The sequence below is a fragment of the Camelina sativa genome, chromosome 15, assembly GCF_030686135.1.
Source record: "Camelina sativa cultivar CO46 ecotype springtype chromosome 15, ASM3068613v1".
NCBI classification, from domain to species: Eukaryota; Viridiplantae; Streptophyta; class Magnoliopsida; order Brassicales; family Brassicaceae; genus Camelina; species Camelina sativa.
Genome location: NC_141894.1, coordinates 4,126,071 through 4,144,826, shown reverse-complemented (window position 1 = coordinate 4,144,826; position 18,756 = coordinate 4,126,071). Strand labels below are relative to the sequence as shown.

The 18,756-nt window shown below is 37.7% G+C and overlaps 4 protein-coding genes across 5 annotated transcripts; 1 reads left to right on the top strand and 3 right to left on the bottom strand.

Moving 5' to 3' along the window:
- The first annotated feature begins 49 nt into the window (after window positions 1-49).
- Window positions 50-4,900, top strand: LOC104745214 (pumilio homolog 4). The gene is made up of 11 exons (XM_087488469.1): window positions 50-449; window positions 556-1,319; window positions 1,404-2,208; window positions 2,325-2,850; window positions 2,929-3,070; window positions 3,155-3,262; window positions 3,392-3,604; window positions 3,717-3,827; window positions 3,910-4,104; window positions 4,179-4,353; window positions 4,436-4,900. Exons 2-11 carry the CDS (start codon window positions 609-611, stop codon window positions 4,483-4,485), a joined length of 3,036 nt encoding a protein of 1,011 aa, XP_087344595.1. The 5' UTR covers window positions 50-449; window positions 556-608; the 3' UTR covers window positions 4,486-4,900.
- Window positions 4,901-4,946: 46 nt separating this feature from the next.
- LOC104745213 (ATPase GET3B) lies at window positions 4,947-7,762 on the bottom strand. Of its 2 annotated transcripts, XM_010466405.3 has the most exons (11): window positions 7,286-7,762; window positions 6,966-7,177; window positions 6,813-6,875; window positions 6,606-6,716; window positions 6,309-6,383; window positions 6,159-6,227; window positions 6,018-6,083; window positions 5,837-5,911; window positions 5,659-5,757; window positions 5,426-5,560; window positions 4,947-5,269 (listed from the first exon to the last, which is right to left on the bottom strand). In XM_010466405.3, the coding sequence occupies exons 1-11, from the start codon at window positions 7,464-7,466 to the stop codon at window positions 5,132-5,134; spliced, it is 1,224 nt and encodes a 407-aa protein (XP_010464707.1). In that variant the 5' UTR covers window positions 7,467-7,762; the 3' UTR covers window positions 4,947-5,131. The 2 variants fall into 2 exon arrangements, with proteins under 2 accessions (XP_010464707.1, XP_087344596.1); XM_087488470.1 differs by lacking the exon at window positions 7,286-7,762 and having other exon boundaries at window positions 6,606-6,727; window positions 6,966-7,042.
- Window positions 7,763-7,934: 172 nt separating this feature from the next.
- LOC104745212 (phenylalanine ammonia-lyase 4) lies at window positions 7,935-11,345 on the bottom strand. The gene is made up of 3 exons (XM_010466404.3): window positions 10,586-11,345; window positions 9,282-9,929; window positions 7,935-9,197 (listed from the first exon to the last, which is right to left on the bottom strand). The coding sequence occupies exons 1-3, from the start codon at window positions 10,693-10,695 to the stop codon at window positions 8,096-8,098; spliced, it is 1,860 nt and encodes a 619-aa protein (XP_010464706.2). The 5' UTR covers window positions 10,696-11,345; the 3' UTR covers window positions 7,935-8,095.
- Window positions 11,346-13,577: 2,232 nt separating this feature from the next.
- LOC104745211 (transcription initiation factor IIB-2) lies at window positions 13,578-15,809 on the bottom strand. Its single transcript, XM_010466403.3, has 7 exons — window positions 15,285-15,809; window positions 14,929-14,953; window positions 14,624-14,753; window positions 14,416-14,546; window positions 14,251-14,339; window positions 14,080-14,156; window positions 13,578-13,997 (listed from the first exon to the last, which is right to left on the bottom strand). Exons 1-7 carry the CDS (start codon window positions 15,635-15,637, stop codon window positions 13,864-13,866), a joined length of 939 nt encoding a protein of 312 aa, XP_010464705.1. The 5' UTR covers window positions 15,638-15,809; the 3' UTR covers window positions 13,578-13,863.
- Between the last annotated feature and the right edge of the window lie 2,947 nt (window positions 15,810-18,756).

Here is an 18,756-nt window from a genome sequence, read left to right as displayed (position 1 = left end):
TGTCGTAATAGCCGCATCTTCTAATCACCCTTTTCAGATTATTATTATTGTTAAAGGATATAACTTAAATAGGAAACAAATAGAAAATAAGATAAAATACTAAAAAAGAGAAGTGACAGTTTGGGAGAATTTACCAGAGAGAAAGAGAGAGGATGAAGGCGATCTCAGAGTTCCATGCTTTAACGCCTCTTTTGTCTTCTTCTTCTTCTTCTTCTTCTTCTTCTTCTTCTTCACCTTAATTGTTATATTTTCTTCCTCCAATCGCGTCGTCACTTCTTATCTCACACTTCGCTCTCTCTCTTTCAGTAATTCATTCCTCCTCCTCCTACAACCCAATCAATGTCCCCTTTTATGGTCTCTCCTCTTCGTTTTGTCTCTTCTACCTAAACGAGACAAGCGAAACCACCATATCATTCTTCTTCGTCGACATTAGAAACATCGCGTGAGAGGTGACTTTTTTTTATCGCGATCGGGTTTCTTTTTATATATATAGAAATCGATGGGATTCTTCTTCTCCGATTTCGTAACACCGACACGATTTTTTTGATTTTGCAGGTGTTGATTGATTTTAGGTCTAATATAGATAAGATTTCGGATGAAAGGAAGAGATGGTTACTAATAGTTACATGGATACGAGATCAAATTTGACTAGTGTGAATCGAGGATCCAATGTGGATCTCGAGGATCGATTCCAGAGAGAGCTCGAATCTTTGCTCCAACAACATCGTAATCGCCAAACGTTTGGCCGTGAACGAGAACGAGAACGAGACATTGATGTTCACAGAAGCGGAAGCGCGCCTCCTACGGTGGAAGGTTTGTTAAGGGCTATGGATAATCACTACTTGAATAATAATAGCTCTGATCATAGAGATGTTAGGGGTATTAACAACAACAGTATTAGTACTAGCAATGGGGTTGAGCTTTTATCTGACGATGAGTTACGTTGGCACCCTGAGTATCTCTCCTATTACTATTCCAATGAGCATTCGAATCCGAGGTTACCGCCTCCTTTGTTGTCTAGAGAGGATTGGAGAGTTGCTCAGAGGTTTCACAATGGTGGTGACTCTGTGTTTGATCCTGTTGGGGAATGGAGGAAGAAGTCTGTTGAAGTCGATAACTCATCATCGCTTTTCACGGTTCAGCCAGGGGTTCCAGTTGAGCAGGCAGAGAATGATTTGATGGAACTCAGGAATGCTGTTGCCCAGGGCCGTTCTCAGAATGTGCAGCGGCTAGATCAAGGTAGAGATGACTTGATTGGATTATCCGGCGGTTATCCTGGGATTGGACCGAGAAGGAAGAGTTTTGCTGATATTCTTCAGGTAATGTCTATACATTGATGCTTATTCTGTTGAATATAAGTTGATCGCAAGGGTTCCTACTTCATTGTTTGTTTACTTTTACAGGAAGGAATTGAACGGGATGCAGCCTTAGGCAGCCAACTCTCACGGCCTGCAAGCTGCAACACTTTTCGGGACATGAAAGATTCTGCTGTTTTATCGAATTTCAGTGCGGGTGGATTCGACAGCCCATTACCATTCCATGAATCGTTACATTCTACTGCCAAAAACAGTCCAAATACTATGCTTGGATCCACCATGAGTTCCCCGGTGCCAAGGAATAGAACTCCTGACTCACATCTAGTCGGGCGATCTCCGGCCTCTGGCCTTCCCCCTATTGGTACCAGGGTCGGTCCTGTCGAGAAGAAGAATACTTTTGGCACAGCCATCCAAAACTCTGAATCTTACTCTGCTGCTGATGTTGCCGACGCATTGTCTAGGTTGAACATGTCAGAGATGAGTCAAGTTAAAGAAAACCATATGCAGTCACAGCTTCAAGTGGAATTGGAGAATCAATCTGATGTCATGCGTTACATACCCAACGGTCATAAGAAGGCTTTGCGGCAACAAAACATTGCTGCACCAGAATCCAAAGATCACTTGTTTTCTGCAAATTATGGTGGAATGAGTGGGTATGGAACTAGTCTTGGTGCTTCTCAGGTGGGTTCCCATGGACAAGTCAACATCCCTAAACGAACCTCCTCTTCAGCGAGTCTTTACTCAACTTCAGATCATTCTAGATTAGGAAGTCTGGGCTTATCTGATGTCAATAGTCGGAATGCAAATATTAATGGAACAGACTTCTCCACAGCTGGTGGTTATTTGGCAAAGAACAAGTTGAATTCATTAGCTGAGCACTATTCTGCTGAAGGTTTCTCACTCCTTCCTCTCTTTCTGTCTCTATGTCTTACTCTCACTCTTATACACACAAACAGAACACAGTAGTGCCTTAGATTGAACCATTTTTTTTTATTCCTTATGTTTCAGGCTCACATCTGAGTGGGGAAGGGGATAGACAAAACTTGAACAGATTGATAAATCAAGTTGCTTCTGAGCTTCACTCTCCAGTTATGGACCCACATTACAGCCAGTATCTGCATACGGCATCTTCTACTGCTGCCCCAACCGATCATTCTCTTATTAGAAACAATATTGGGACTTCAAACGGAGATACGGCTAATGAATACCTTGCGATGTTACTTGCTCAAAACAGGCAACAGCTGGGTAACCTCAATGCTGCAAATTCTAGATTCTTTGAGAGTCCTTCGTATGATCTTGGCAACATGTATCTAGGAAACCATTTGCCTTCTCCTGCCAAGAATTCAAGAAATTTCCAGAACATGCGTATGTCACAATCAGCCTCAATGATGAAAGTTCCTTTTGGAGGATCACAAGGATCATCCCATGTAGACATCGGCAGCACGACAGAAGCATCCTTACTAGAGGGGTTTAAGAACAACAAGACAAGGTCTTTAGAGCTCTCAGAAATAGTTGGTCATGTGATTGAGTTCAGGTATTTACCTTACCTTATCTAATATACATCATTCAAGGTTACGAGTTCACTTTTGTTTGGATTTCATACCATTTGCAGCATGGATCAGTACGGAAGTCGTTTCATTCAGCAAAAACTTGAGACGGCGACGGATGAGGAAAAGAATGCAATATTCCCTGAGATACTTCCTTATGGCCGCACTTTAATGACAGATGTCTTTGGAAATTACGTCATTCAAAAGGTACTAGCTGTAGCTTCTAAATCATTTCAATGCACATCGCTAGATGTGTCAGTTTTCTCATATGTTGTTCTGGTTTTGTTCTAGTTTTTTGAGCATGGTACAAACAGGCAGAGAAAAGAACTCGCTGAACAAGTTACGGGCCACGTTTTGGCTCTCTCACTACAAATGTATGGCTGCAGGGTTATCCAAAAGGTACCCAATCTAAAGACACTGTTTTGATCCTATTTATATTATTAGTGGTTATGATTCTACTGACATAGGTGTTTGACTTTTCTGAGCGCGTTAATAATGTGTTATCTTGTTTCTGCGATATGGAAACAGGCGTTAGAGGTGGTTGAATTGGAGCAGCAAGCTCAAATGGTGCAAGAGCTTGATGGGTCTGTCATGAAATGCGTTCATGACCAGAATGGTAACCATGTCATCCAGAAGTGTATAGAGCGTCTTCCTCAGGATTGGATACAGTTCATAATTTCCTCATTCTATGGAAAAGTCTTAGCTCTTTCAACACACCCATATGGATGCCGTGTAATCCAGGTTTGATATTATACATCTCACCCTATAGTTTCTTGATCATAGATCCAAGTTCCAATTTTTTCTTGTCCACTATTAATGATACTTGAAATCTACTTTTTATGAATCGCGTCAGAGGGTACTCGAGCATATTGATGACATAGAAACCCAACGGATCATAATGGAGGAAATCATGGATTCAGTCTGTACTCTAGCACAAGATCAGTACGGGAATTATGTTATTCAGGTAAGATTCTGAAGCTTGAATTACGTTTCTGCTTCATGAAAATGGACACACTGATAAAGATCAAACTTGTTTCCGGCTGTAGCATATCATACAACACGGTAAACCTCATGAACGGTCAGAAATTATCAATAAGCTTGCTGGACAGATTGTGAAGATGAGTCAGCAGAAGTTTGCTTCTAATGTTGTTGAAAAGTGCTTAACGTTTGGCGGTCCAGAGGAGCGTCAGGTTCTAGTGAATGAGATGCTTGGTTATACTGATGAAAACGAGCCTCTTCAGGTCTGCAATCTAACTCCCTCATGTCTTTGTGCAATGTCTCAAAAAAGGCCCACTAAACTTGGAACAATTTGCAGGCGATGATGAAGGACCCATTTGGGAACTACGTAGTGCAGAAGGTTCTTGAAACATGCGATGATCAAAGTCTTGCACTCATTCTTTCTCGCATCAAAGTTCACTTGAATGCCTTGAAGAGATACACATATGGGAAACACATCGTTGCCCGGGTTGAGAAACTTATCACTACTGGAGGTAAACATTTCTTCTCCCTGTACAAAACCACAGGTCATGACTCATGATCATGATCGTGAATCACTCTTCTTTTTTTCTGCAGAGAGGAGAATCGGGCTCTCAGCATCTCTAACTACAACCGCTACTCCTTAACCATCTTTGAGTAAAGTAAAACCTCAAGCTTCTTTATTTACAACACAACCAGAGAAAGAGGTACAAGTTGATGACCAAGAGCTATCTGTACAGCCTAACTAAGCAAAGCATCTCAAGATGGGTCCTGTTATATATATTTTGCAAATAATTTGTAAATAAAATAGAAGGTTTTAGATTTAAGTCAGTGAATAAATGTATTTTGGATCTCAACTGGCTTAAATTGAAAAATCTCCTTTTGGTTGTGTAAAAAAAGGTGAAGCCTTGCTGTTTTATTATGTAAAGCAATGGCTTATTCTTAGGTCTTACTCTTCTACATGCATTACTATGTAAATATCTTGCGGCTTTGCTCCCCAAGAATTGCTATATTTCTTGTTTTACAGCACTTAAGTCGTAAATTGAACGTTTTTTACACCCACCGAAATGTTGCAGATACTGAATTCGTTAAACAGTTTGAAAACACATGACTCGAATAATTTCTCTATTTTCTTTTCTTCCATGACTCGTCAATATTCATTTTTACCAAACCCATCAAAGACGATTTCAACATCTGTACGAAAACTATGTAATGTCTTAACCAACACTATCTCATACAAGTGAAGTGAACCTGCTTCTTCATCCTAGAGTCGATAATGTATGTGTAATGATCTTATTTCCAAATGATATCACCCAAGAAGCGCAGAGCAGGGACACCCCTGATCTCCATATCTACCAGCGGAGCCTCCATCAGTGTCAAAGCAGAGAGTTCTGAATCCTCCCGAATCATATCAAGAGCACGCATTTGATCCTGCACGTTCATTTTTCACGATTTAAATGTGTGATGCTTTGAAATCACAGAACAAACACAAGAACAAAAGCATTTTGTAGTTTGAGGAGTATGCAAGAGCGATCTTTGGTTTAAAGAGACCACTAGTTCATGAGAAGTTTGTGTTTGTGTGTATACCTTTCTCTTAATTGCGCAAAATTTGCAGTCTGAGGAGGATGGTGGGAGAAGCTGATTAACAATGAGTCTTTTGACGGGAACACTTTCTTTCTTCAAGGATGCACTTAACCTAGAAGACTCGCTGACCGCCATTACCTTTTCGATAGAAACAAACAGTAAGAGCAACTTCAGACCAATGGATTTTATTCTTGAAGAAAGGAGGAAATCTAAAGAGATGCATGTGTAGACATTACCGTTGGGATAGTGACAATGACGAATTCTGTTGACTCTGTGTCACGGAAAAGCTCGCGAACTTTAACCATCCTTTCTCTTAGTTTTTCCAATTTGTCGGCCTGTCACATCCATAAAGAAAAATTAAATGAATAATAATAAACAGGAATACTATATCAGCCAATATGTACAAAGACTTACAGCATCAGGCTTGTTTCCTTCTTTCCCAAAGACTGATTTGATCGCTGAAGTAGCTGAGGTTATTTTCTGTCTAAGCTGAAGATGCAGAAAATGTATTTAAGAAGACAAACTCTGAGAAAGAGATTAACCCTTAAGTAAAAGAGACTAAAACATAAGAGTTAAAGAGGAAATGGTTTCCCACCTTCAAAATTTTACCAATGGACGCGTCCAAGAAATCAGGTAAAGAGAGTAGCCTTAGCGTATGACCCTGTAAGCAACAATAGACTCTGTCTTTAATATTTTACACTATAAAGGAAGGCAAATTTCAGTCCAGCTTGCTCACCGTTGGTGCGGTATCAAACACGATTCTGGTGAACATGTTATACTCAGGTGATTCCAAAAACTGAATGACCTGTGAATACCCTAAACAATCAGCAAGAGACAAGAAAACGACATATCAAGACAAAAAGATCAGAAAGAATGGCAGAATTACCTTAGAAATGGCAATGGCTTCATCCAATCCAGGAGGCGGTGTGTCGAGCAATTCTCCAAGCTTAAGCTCTCCCAACTTCATCAACCAAAAAACCGTATTCAGTATCATAAGCAGAACAGTAAGAGGCACTGACATCCATTTGAGACACCTAGATTAAGTATCAGAAACATTGAAGCTCACATGGCTAGCTACCACAGAGGAATACATCACGACTGGTAAGCCATTTACGAGCACTTAAACACACAATTTAGAAAACAACTACCACCTGAAAGTACACACACAATGCTAAAAAAATACCTGTTCAACAAGCATCCCAAGTCCCATACCATCCATAAAATCTTTCACCCCAGTTCCTCCATTCATCTGGGAGGCACTACGAAACTCTTCCCTGGCCTTCTCAGGGTTTATCTGTTGCAGAGCTAGAAATTAAAACTCAATTTGAGTGTAGGATCATCACCACATAAACCAAAAAAAAAGCCCCCAAACATAACTCCAAAAACATACTTCTAGAGCAAATAAAGGAGCTTCAGGTCCTTCAACAGGCACAAGCATTCCTCCAGTCAAATCCTACAAAATCAACAAAAACAGCAATCATATAAATCTTCATCAGACAAAGATTAAAAGCCTTCACTTATAGAAAACGATTGCCTCGTTTACCTGAGCAAAAGAATCACTCAAAGAATGAGCTGGATCTGTGGATACAACAAGAGTTGGGTGCCCATTGTTTGCAAACCTCACAGCTAAAGAAGCAGCACAACTAGTTTTGCCCACTCCTCCTTTCCCACCAAGCATGTAATACTTCCGTTTCGTACCGGAGACCATCTCATCGAACTCCGACACTGTCTCCGTTGGGCTAGCTACTGATTTCACTGAAACCCAGAAACCAAAATCAAAATCAACCCTTCGAATACTTCAATTTAATTCCATATTTTTCAAATCAGTAAAATAAAAAAAGGGAAACTTTATAAAAATCGAACCTTGGAGCGAGCTTCTCCGTCGATTATGTTTAACAGAGAGAGAAAGAATCACCGGCGAGAGAGTTGTTCGAGGCGAGAAAGAGATGAAATCAATCCCCGAGACGAGAGTTGTTGGTGAGAATCGAGATTTGCATATAGGAGATGATGAATACAATCGAGATGAAGAAGACAGAGTCGCCATTTTTTCGTATTGCTTTCTCTTCTTCTTCTTCTTCTTCTTCTTCTTCTTCTTGTAGGAACGCTAAATAAACAAAGAAGCGGTGCCCAGAAAAGTTTTCTTCTTCTTCGGACACACACAGAAGCAGATGGAAGAAGAAGATGGAATAACCGTTCGGTTTCAGCTCCCCGAACCGAACCGAATCATTAACCGAAATCCCAAAATTATTTTCCCAATCGGTTCACCACTCCTCACAAAATCGATACCAATAACCGGAAATCTCGGTTTACTCGGTTCGGTTTTTTCGGTTCTTGCCGAACGCGCAGAGCTAGAAAACTATTTATCGTGTTCTTTTTGCAGCCAATACTTTGATTGATTTAAATTTTAAGTCCCAAAAGTTTTCTTTTTTTAACATATACACCCTTTTCTTTTTTTGGTATCAGTCTCGTCCCTTTATGTTTAGTCAAGCAATAAGATAAAGATAAACGTACGTTTTTAACTGTATATAAAGTCAAGCTTCTATTTATTTGGGGGTAACACCCATTAAGACAGCATTTAGCATACAACGAAACATATTATAGGTGTATTTTATATGTAAGAATGTTGGATGGATCATCATCATCATCTGTCAAAACAGAGAGATTTTTTTTTAATTAACAGATTGGAATCGGAGCTCCGTTCCACTCCTTGAGACAATCCAACAAAGGATCAATAAGTTTTCCATCAGAAATCGCAGACAACACTTTATCAAACTCTTCTCCAGGTGACCTAACATTCTCTCCGGTTAGCAGCTCTGTCTTCAGCTCATCTCTCATGAACCGGTACAACGGATAAGACCGGCATTCTTTTATCCGGTTAGCTATACCCGAGGATCCTTCCTCGTACTCAACCCGAACACGTTCCACTTCTTTAGGGAGAAGCAATCTCAGCTCCGACTCAAAGGCTCCGATTTTTTGGAATACCGATGTCGCGGAATTGGCCTCGCGTTCTGGATCAGCTAAAGCGTGGTCTACAAGAATGTGTCTAAGTTTCTGCATCAGCGGGTAAGTGATGCTGCAGGGATCGTCTGCGTAGGAGAACACGTACTCTCGGTCAACCACTTGGAGGACATCACGTTCGGTGAACCTCGACGGATGTAGCTCACCGTTTGCACCAACGGTTAAGACCCGTTTCGACACCTGGCTCACCGCGGATTTAATCGCTTTCTTCAGATTCTCTTCTAGATGTCTTAGATCAACGGCTTGGCAAAGCGCGACTAAGTAAGTCGTCGACATTAGCTTGAGGATATCGACTGCTTCTGCGGTTTTACGGCTCGAGATCAGACCTAGGGAGTTAACGTCTTGGTTATGCTGCTCCGCGCTTTGGACATGGTTGGTCACGGGATTAGCTAAGAACTGAAGCTCAGAGCAATAAGAAGCCATGGCTATTTCCGCGCCTTTGAACCCGTAATCAAGACTAGGGTTTCTCCCACCGGATAGGTTAGAAGGCAAACCGTTGTTGTAGAAATCGTTGACCAGTTCAGAGAACTGTGCGAACATGAGTTTCCCTATTGAAGCAATGGCTAGACGAGAGTTATCCATGGCGACACCAATCGGTGTCCCTTGGAAATTCCCACCGTGCAAAGCTTTGTTCCTTGAAACATCGATCAAAGGGTTATCGTTAACTGAGTTTATCTCACGCTCAATCATCTTAGTCGCCGCTCTGATCACTTCGATCTGAGGCCCGAGCCATTGTGGCGAAGTACGTAATGCATACCTGCAAATAAACAGAGAACGCTACTCAGCTATATATAACCACACGCGCACAATATAAGTTTACTTGAGAGGCAAGAAACGTTACCGATCTTGTTTAGGTTTTTGAAGAGGATCCATCTCGTGAAGAAGTTGAGCTTCCTTAACGTAAGAGCTTCCGTATAATATATGTTCCATAATTGCGGCGGCTTCGATCTGACCAGGATGGTGCTTCAGTTTATGCGTCAAGTGATCGGTGAACTCCGGTTTCCCCTGCATAACCTCAGCAAACATCGCAGACATAACTTCCGACAAAACCGCCAAAATATTTGCCTCGAACAGAACCGTCGAGGCCAAACCCGATCCAACCGCTGTCCCGTTCACAAGTGCTAGTCCTTCCTTAGGCTGCAGCTCGAAGAAGGACGATACTCCGGCAAGCTTAAAGGCCTCAGAGGCAGTGAGAGTCTCACCGGAAGGACCCACGGCTTTCGAGTTAGGACGGCCGGTGAGGAGTCCGGCGATGTAAGAGAGCGGGACAAGGTCGCCGGAAGCGGTGATGGTGCCACGGAGAGGGAGGCAGGGAGTGATTTCGTGGTTGAGAAGCTTAGTAATGGCTTCAAGAATCTCGAAGCGTATCCCTGAGTAGCCTTGGAGGAGAGTGTTGACACGGACGAGCATTGCTGCTCTTGTCGTCGGCTTGGGTAACGTGTGTGACGTGTCTCCGGTGCCGGTGCCAAATATTCCGGCGTTTAAGAACCTGCTCGAGTCATTAATTGCAAGTTACCGTTAATTGCGTCCGTCACAAATATTAATTGCTCAAAATTTTATCTTATGTTGGTAGAATAAATTAAAGTTTGGTGTATGAAGAAATGAGAGGCATGTAATCATTAGCGTCCACGACTGTTATGTGTAACTTAACTTCACCTAATTATTATTGCCAAATACCAACTTATTCAGCTAATTAGTACTGAGAAAACAAATTATTCACCTAAATATTAGGTAAAACCGAATAATACCAAAGAGAAGGGTGAAGTCAACTAAAAAAATGCCAAAATTAAGGAAAACTAGGCAAAAGAGAGATGATCACCAAGAACATACATTTAACCTGTCTCACGGTATTTACACATACCGGATTCAAATCTTCTTTTCTCCTACTCTAAAATTAATTCACTAGCTAAAAAAGTTAAAACCATTTAATTTCGGTTTTCAATAAATACATTAGTAATTATCATCATTGTCATTGTAATTAGTTACCCATTCTAAAAAATTTTCACTAGCTAGCTAGCAGCCCAGTCTAGAGAATTGTTCAACACATTTAATGTTGATATAGTACAATATTAAAAGAAAGATAAAAATAGTAGTAACAAATTTATAGTTACCATATATGGTATTGACTAAAAAAATATAACTTACCTAATAAGCTCATTTTGAAGTGCACCGCCTTGTTTGGTTCTTCTATGGGAAGTTGCACCAAACCCAGTGGTGACTCCATAACTGTCGGTTCCTCGGTTCATGCTCTCCATCACCCAGTCGCTACTCGCCTTGACTCCGGCACGTGCCTCCTCCTCGTCTAGCAACGGCGGCGACTTGACCAATCGTCAACGTCTCTCCTCCTAACTTCACCACTCCTTTCCTGTAATCTTCCACCATTCGTTTCACCTCCTCCAAGTGGCTTCCTTTCAAAGCTTCAGCCGCTGCGTTCCAGTTCAACGGATCGCCGATGATGTGGTTGTTTTGATTGCATAGCTCCATGACGACCGCCGACTAGATTAAAGAAAACGGGGTTTTTGGATACGACCGACCGGTTTTAATTAATGACAATATGGTCGTCTTGATCTCTTTCTCTATATGTAGTAATGTTAATATAGGAAACAAATTAAAGCAATACAAATGTGTGTATGAATCTAGTTACACGTTGCGCTTACAAGGTACAATTACAATATATGAAAATTGTACTTTTGTTTGTGCTTAAACATATAAAAATTAAAAAGGGAGAAATTATTTATTCGAGTTGTGAATTAATAAAATTTCCCTGAGAAGAAAGGTAAGCGACATCGGAGGTTTTAAATAGAGGCATAAAAGAGTTGGTGAGAAACGGAGTCGGGTTAGTTGAAATGTGTCTAGAGCCGTCGGATGTCAATTGCAATATGGACGGACGTTTATTAACCCACGTGGCTTCCATGTTATATGAATATTCGTTTTTATATGTCGAGCTCGAGGGTCAGGTACTGCCAGAGATAGGGACATATGATGGTTTGGTCTTGTGTGAGCAAACACCACAAATCCAAATTTAACATATACTGTAGATATTTTTTTTATATACTACTATTAATTTCGTAAGTTAATAAGTTTTATTGCATGGAGCGGTTCTGACATGTTGTTTCGAAAAATATAGTAGTATTTCATTAATTGCTGCTCATACAGAATGCCAAATCTTATCCATATCGTATGTATTTTGATTGAGTGTCATTTATTATCAGGTCGGTATGTTTTTATCTATATTCTGAATACGTTAGGTTTGCACGGATCCATGGCTTGTACTATACTTTTTTTCCTTTTTTTTAGGTTGCGGATCCATAACCTAAAAAAACAGGTCGATTCATTTATCAAATTTCTGAATTGATTAATAAAAAAAAAGTTATCTTAAAAGTCTTCATTTAATTTCTTTTTCTTTCTTTTTTAAAAATATAAAAATTAAAATGGGTATAATTAACTCCACCTTAATCAGCTTTGGACTGAGAGCCTTCGTTGGTCGTACAGATTCAATTAAACAACACAATCCGAATCCAAAATATGGGGACAACACCCAAAACTACAAAGACATCCGGATCTTTAGCCTATATATAGTATAAAATACTACCATTGATTATAAAATACTACTATTGATTTTATGGGAATGGACGTTAAGTACGTATAATTTCTCTTATGGCTAGAGAGAAAAGCTTACCAAACAATTGATTGCGAGGAAACAAAAATACATAAAAGAATTTGATAATGGGTGGAGTTGGTAAGATTTGGGTAAAGTCTTTTCCGCTCCTCTTCACCAACCATAGTCATACCCTCTCACCAATCAATCCTTATGGTAGGATTGTGTGTATTATTTCAATCATGGAAAATTATAGTGTGTACATCTCTTAAACAACAAATGCAAGATAAAATCCAACCGTCTCGCATACTAATATCAAATAAAAAAAAGTAGTATAACCTGACTCTAAAACTGGTTTAGAGGTTGATGAAATAACTTCATTTGTTTCAGTCTGAAAAATGTTGTTATTACTATTCTCATATTTTGGTTTGTTTGCTCATCTCGAAAATACCTAGGCTTTTACCAAAAAAATTATAAAGAAGAATATTGTTTTTCAGATTTTTAAGGGGTTCAGTATATTTTCTTTAGATAACAACTAGCTCATATAATCGAAGAATTTCAATATACTGATCACTTTAAAAGCATACATAATACATTACAGAAAGATATTTACTTTGACAATCTTGAAAATAAATATTAAAATATTTGGTTGTCAAAATTATAAGATATTTATAATTCAGCTGCAGATTCCTTAGCAAAATTTGGTTGTCAAAATGTTGATTATTATGTTGAATCTGTCATAAAATCTTTCTGGCTTTTACAACCTCTCTGTAATGACTCAGTTTAAATCAATATATTTCCTTTTGAGTAAAAAAAAAAAATATTAAAATATATGTTAGATAATACGATCAAAATTGAGTGTATATGATGAAAGCACACTAGATACAAATTGGCATGTTTAAAATGTAAGAGTTCCTATAGCACTTGGCCCAACCTAAAGATATTTATGCAGCTTACAAGATATTCGTGTACTCAACAGCACATGTAACTTTTGTTTTCTTCTTCTATATACTCCATTGGAAATAATTGAACTAAGAATATATGTACTTTTTTAGTTTTTTCTCTAGCTAGAGTGGTTGATTTCACTTGGTTACATTATAATTACTTTGGTTATGTGTTAAACAAATCCAAATGTAAATTTGATACTGCACGTTTGTTAATAAATAACTTACGTTTTATAGACTTGTTTAAAAGACAATGACTACTTCTAAATCTGAAACTCTATAAAAGGAAACTTCAACTCTCAGAGGAAGTTCAATGATTCCAATCATTAGGTTTAAGTTCCAAATATTTGATGCTGCTTGGATATTTTATTAATTATAATCCGAATATTATATACTTCTGAAAATATAATCTTATCAATATTTAGATGCTGATGATGTATTGTCCACGGATAACATAAATTTTAAAGTAGTCATTTCTTTTAAACTTTCTTGGTAAACTGTAAATAACAAAGTAAAAAACGTATTATTTCCAATTCTCCTAATTAATTGTAATCACTTTTTACTTCAGAACCGATGAGTTCTTCTGTGTCATGTGTTGAGAAGTAAAAACCAATCCTTAAACCGGTCGGTGGCTTGATTAGCAGAGTTACAAAGGTCGGTGGCATGATGTTCGAAATGGTGAGATCAACAGGAAATACAGTCTCGTTAAGTCAACAATTTATGGTATCTTATGGAGAGATTTTGATACAAATCTACTGTAAATATCTTGTCTAAGTGTGGCCCGAGTCGTACTTCGGACCAAATTACTTTATAACCCCTTCAATTCCCAATCGAAACTGGAAGGCATGGCAGCTGAGTAGGAGCGAAGAGTCAGAAGACACTCAAGGGCTTTGTAGGTTCTTGAGATCTTCTTCTTTAGCATACCAAGCTGGTATGATCTTGGAAAGGTGAGGGTAAAGATCTTTATAAGAGTTTCTTATAGTTCCTTCCGCGACTCCAGTTGCCACCGATATATCTGCAGGTTCAAAATGTCAGATAGTTTGTGACTTCGTGTGATGTTAACTTGTTTACATTCACAAAGTGCGAATGGAACAGACCTCGGAGAGGCTTCTTCTCATCAGACAGCTGAGTTATAATGTATATTACTGCAGCTGCAATCGATATGGGACTCCTCCTGCAACAGGTTAAAAGCTCCTGTGTGAATGAATGGCTGTAAACCGATACATCCAGAAAACAAGCAATAAGACAACAATGGCTAGTGGTGTAACCTTATATCAAATTCCTCCGACTTCTGCACAGATTCTTGAGCCGCTTTCACGGTTTGGTTGGTCATACCAAGATTGGAGCAAAAACGTCTCTGCAAATATACCAGTCAGACTTGATAAAAATCGTGGATACGTGAACCAAGAAGCACTAATTTAAAGAGAACTGACCATAAAATCTCCGGCATGTATAGTACCCATTTCCACGGATTGTCCAGTTTCCAGCCCCAACTGTTTGACAATGTATTCTTTTGCACGACCAATCTCCTTCTTAGTAGCTCCATTGGCAACAGAGCATATTTCTACATAATATCAGCAAGGGTTAAAAAAAAGGCAGATGGTGAGATATAAAGACTCTAAAAATCTGTTTTTGTAGTACCCTTGACAGTTCGTGGCTTATCTTCTTGCCGGCAAGCAATGTATAAACAGGCAGCCAAAAGAGCATCCTGATTTCTTCCTCTGCTTGACTTTTGATCCTCTACCCTTTTATAAATCTCATTGGCTCGATCCTTCAATAGAAGATCAAAAACCACCAAAAAAAAACAATGGAATAAGGATAGAAACTCTATAAACATTGGCAAGCTACATACATTCCAAGAAACATCAGCAACTTTCAAAACAGAATGCATTTCAAGCAAAGCCTTTAGATTAGTTACTAGTAAGAGAAAAGAAAAAAAAGAGTACCTTGATGGTTGCCACAAGGCCCAACCTGGAGAAACACACAAGTTTTTATCAGATTAGTAATTTTGTCAATCAACCTAACTTACAGTGACAAAACACCTCACAATAACATTTCAGAACGTATTGAACCAAATCAAGTTTTTTTTCTTCATTTTCCTAAAAGCTAAAAGAAGATAGTTTCTATTTTTAGTTACATACATTTACTTAATTTACCCACTATAAGAATTCATCTAAATCGAGCTTCTCAATACTGAATTTTCAAAATTTCTAACCACAAGCAAAAATCATCGAATTCAACAGTTGAAATTGAGAAGCTTCCAGAAACTAAAACCCTAAAAATTTCGAGAAACAAACCCTACCTATCAGCCATAGTGGCGATCGTCTTAAAGGCAACAATAAGGCCACGATCAGGATTAGATCCACGATTCTGCCATCGACCAAGAGAAGAAGAGAGGAAATCGCCAGAGGAACCATTAGGTTTAGAAATGACAGTAGTGAGACCACCATCAGCTAAAAGAGGATTCGTAGGACCACCGACACGAACAGGATCATTATCACCTGACTCATTAGCGAAGGTACGCCACTCCGAAGTTTCATCGATTGAGTGAGATTCGAGCACGAGACCACACTCGGAACAAACTGTATCTCCGGCGGAATGGTCAAACACAACCTCCGTGTGCCTTTTACAGTCTGAACAAAACGCGTCACTCATCGATTCTCTTCTCTGCTCTGCTCAGAACTAAAAACCCTAAAACCCCTTTTTAGTAATTGGACTGTAATTACTAAAGATTGCCACTTTCGTCTTCTTCGTCGCGCCTTGAGCTTCTTCTTTACTTTACTTCTTCAACGATTTGTTTTGTTCTCTTTTCTCTCCCGAGAAGAATATTTAGAAAAAAAAATGCGATGTTACCGAACTCAGGAATATATCAACCGTCCACGTGTCTAGTAACGATCCAACGGCAGATATGACAACACAGACCAGATATAAGAAGATAACAGGCTTTAGAACAAATCTGGCCCAACATTTTGAAGCCCTAAATTGTTTTTTGGTCTGCCACCACTCCCTTTTTTCGCATTATGTCCATGCACACACACATACACATAGCACATGACACACCAAACACAGTACAACATACGACTTATAATATATATCGGATATCGAAAACAAACATATATATGAACATAACCAGGCAAATACCAATTAAACAAACACATATATTGTAAAACTTCTATTTAGGATCGGATAATCCGAATTGAAATGCATTGATTAATATATATGCTCTCACAATCGCAAGGTTATTATTATATACTAATAGTCTAATACTATGATTTGACTTTTATGAACTTTCTTAAACTAACCCTAAGAATTCAAGTTTTGTTTTCTTGCGAAATCTGCAATATAAAAGTAATTATTATAATTATGTGCTATTTAATTAATCGAATTTATATATACACAGCAACTCTAAATTGACGTGTGAACTAACCACATGTAAGCAAATGATTATCACAAGTGTATAATATGTAGTAGTATTAAACTTATGTACTATATTTTGATTTTGGTCGACATACCCATGCCCATGAGAGGATCTCTCTTCTTTCTTTTATAAAGTTGTTTTGTTTTGTTTCGTAGACTATAAATTAGTACTATTCAACAAAGAAAACACATAGGCCTTGAATGTTTTGTAGATTTTGAGAGAGATTTTGGTTTTTGTTTTTCAAAATCTCATTTTTATACCAATCAAGATTTTAAAATTTTGGTTTTCCTAAAATTTAGGGAAACTATTTTGTTATAGTCTTCCATTCACGATTCTAGATTTTCAATTGTTCTATAATTTAAGAAATCTAGTTTTTGATTCTTTACGTTAATTTTTCTCAAAAACCAAAAACCTTTTTTTTGAGATTTTTCATTTAAAAAACTAATACCAAAATCTAAAACTAAAATCTAAAATCTAAAAACTAAAAACTAAATCCAAAAACTCAATTTAAAAGCAGTGTCCATTCATGGCCATATTAAAGAAAATTTCCGATCGATCACTGAATGCATTAGGACTTACTCATGAATTATGATCGTCTTAAAGTGGATATGGATAAATTCACAATTCCCGATAAAGCTAATTTAGTCGCGGTCTTCAATGATCATCTTTGCGTACTTATATTGCAGTTCTCATCGAATCAAATTTTCCTCTTAAACATTTTATAATTAATTGCTTCAACATAACCTAAAATTTACACGAGGCGATAATTTAATTAATAGTGGCAAAAACTTTGGTAAGATATTGGCATCACACCATATTCTATGTATACACAGACGTATTATTTGACAGTTATATATATATTTGTATACCCTTTTTAATCAAAGCCTCTTGCTAATTTTTTTTAGTATCGGTGAATTTTTTATCTTATATATGTATATGATGACCTTTACACCTTTTCGAACTTGGTCGTACGTCTAAAGTGGGTCGCAATACTTTATATCGACGTTTAGAATTTTCTACATAACTTAAACTGTACATGAATTTGTATTATACGATAGTAGATACTATCTTCCTAATATGTTGAAAAGATTAAGAATATCATATTCTTATTGGGAAAAATGTCATTTAAATCATGAACTTTCAAATTTTGGCCATTTAAACCATGAACTTTGTTGTAGGCCATTTAAAACATCAACTTTTGTTGATTAACTTTTTTAAACATGAAGTTTTGTTGACCAAGCCAAAAAAGACATGACGTTAAATCTGATAGTTGACCTACTAACAGACGTTACTTTGCCGTTAATCACACTGTTACTAACAAAATGACGTCGTTTTAATGGAAGTTTTAGTTCGAAAAAATATCATTTAAACCATGAAATTTTAAATATAGGCCATTTAAACCATGAACTTGTAAATGTATGTCATTTAAATCATGAACTTTCAAATTTCTATCACATAAATCATGAACTTGCCTTGGGCGTTAGGTGAAAACTAGACAACCTGAAAATTTTGGTTATCGAAGCAAACCGAAAAGAGAAAGCCTAACCGTTCGGCGCAATTGATTTGGATAACTGGATTGCGGTTTGGTAGGTTTATTAGAAACCGCAAAATTATTTAACCCTAACCGGCTAAACCGTTTAACCCTAGTTTAGTTTCTCTCTTCTTTCTTCGACTCTGCCTCATGATGTGATTCTGAAAAAGAGAATGAAGAACATCAATTCATCCTTCTTTTTTGTGTCTTTTTTTATTTGTTTTGAGTCTTTTTTATTTTTTAGGACACTACACTAGAGTTTGAAGGATTGATCATCTTGTTTTAGGACACTACACTAGAGTTTGAAGAATTGATCATTGTATTCATGTATTATGGTTTAAATGACATAAATTTGAAAGTTTATGGTTTAAATGATATACATTTATAAGTTCATGGTTAAAATGGCCTATATTAAAAAGTTCATGGTTTAAATGACATTTTTTCGAACTAAAACTTCCATCAAAACGACGTCGTTTTGTCAGTAACGGAGTGATTAACGGCAAAGTAACGTCTGTTAGTAGGTCAACTATCGGATTTAACGTCATGTCTTTTTTGGCTTGGTCAACGAAACTTCGTGTTTAAAAAAACTAATCAACAAAAGTTGATGTTTTAAATGGCCTACAACAAAGTTCATGGTTTAAATGGCCAAAATTTGAAAGTTCATGATTTAAATGACATTTTTCCCTATTCTTATTTGTTTTTGTCATTATTAAATAAGCTAGAATTTTCGTCCACCAACTTTTTCTTCACAAAATTTTATTTGACTATTTTTTCGCCCACTAACTGATTTTTTTTTTTTTTTTGGAATAAAAAATCCTTGGATAA

Coding starts and splice junctions, on each gene's coding strand:
- LOC104745211 (XM_010466403.3), bottom strand. CDS start 15,637: ATGAGTGACGCGTTTTGTTCAGACTGTAAAAGGCACACGGAGGTTGTG. Junction 14,547..14,623: donor TAAGCCACGAACTGTCAAGG/GTACTACAAAAA, acceptor GATATTATGTAG/AAATATGCTCTGTTGCCAAT. Junction 13,998..14,079: donor TGAGAAGAAGCCTCTCCGAG/GTCTGTTCCATT, acceptor TTGAACCTGCAG/ATATATCGGTGGCAACTGGA.
- LOC104745212 (XM_010466404.3), bottom strand. CDS start 10,695: ATGGAGAGCATGAACCGAGGAACCGACAGTTATGGAGTCACCACTGGG. Junction 9,930..10,585: donor CTTCAAAATGAGCTTATTAG/GTAAGTTATATT, acceptor TGACTCGAGCAG/GTTCTTAAACGCCGGAATAT. Junction 9,198..9,281: donor CAAAAACCTAAACAAGATCG/GTAACGTTTCTT, acceptor GTTTATTTGCAG/GTATGCATTACGTACTTCGC.
- LOC104745213 (XM_010466405.3), bottom strand. CDS start 7,466: ATGGCGACTCTGTCTTCTTCATCTCGATTGTATTCATCATCTCCTATA. Junction 7,178..7,285: donor ACGGAGAAGCTCGCTCCAAG/GTTCGATTTTTA, acceptor TCTGGGTTTCAG/TGAAATCAGTAGCTAGCCCA. Junction 6,084..6,158: donor TGTTTGATACCGCACCAACG/GTGAGCAAGCTG, acceptor TGTTGCTTACAG/GGTCATACGCTAAGGCTACT.
- LOC104745214 (XM_087488469.1), top strand. CDS start 609: ATGGTTACTAATAGTTACATGGATACGAGATCAAATTTGACTAGTGTG. Junction 3,605..3,716: donor ATGGATGCCGTGTAATCCAG/GTTTGATATTAT, acceptor GAATCGCGTCAG/AGGGTACTCGAGCATATTGA. Junction 3,828..3,909: donor ACGGGAATTATGTTATTCAG/GTAAGATTCTGA, acceptor TTCCGGCTGTAG/CATATCATACAACACGGTAA.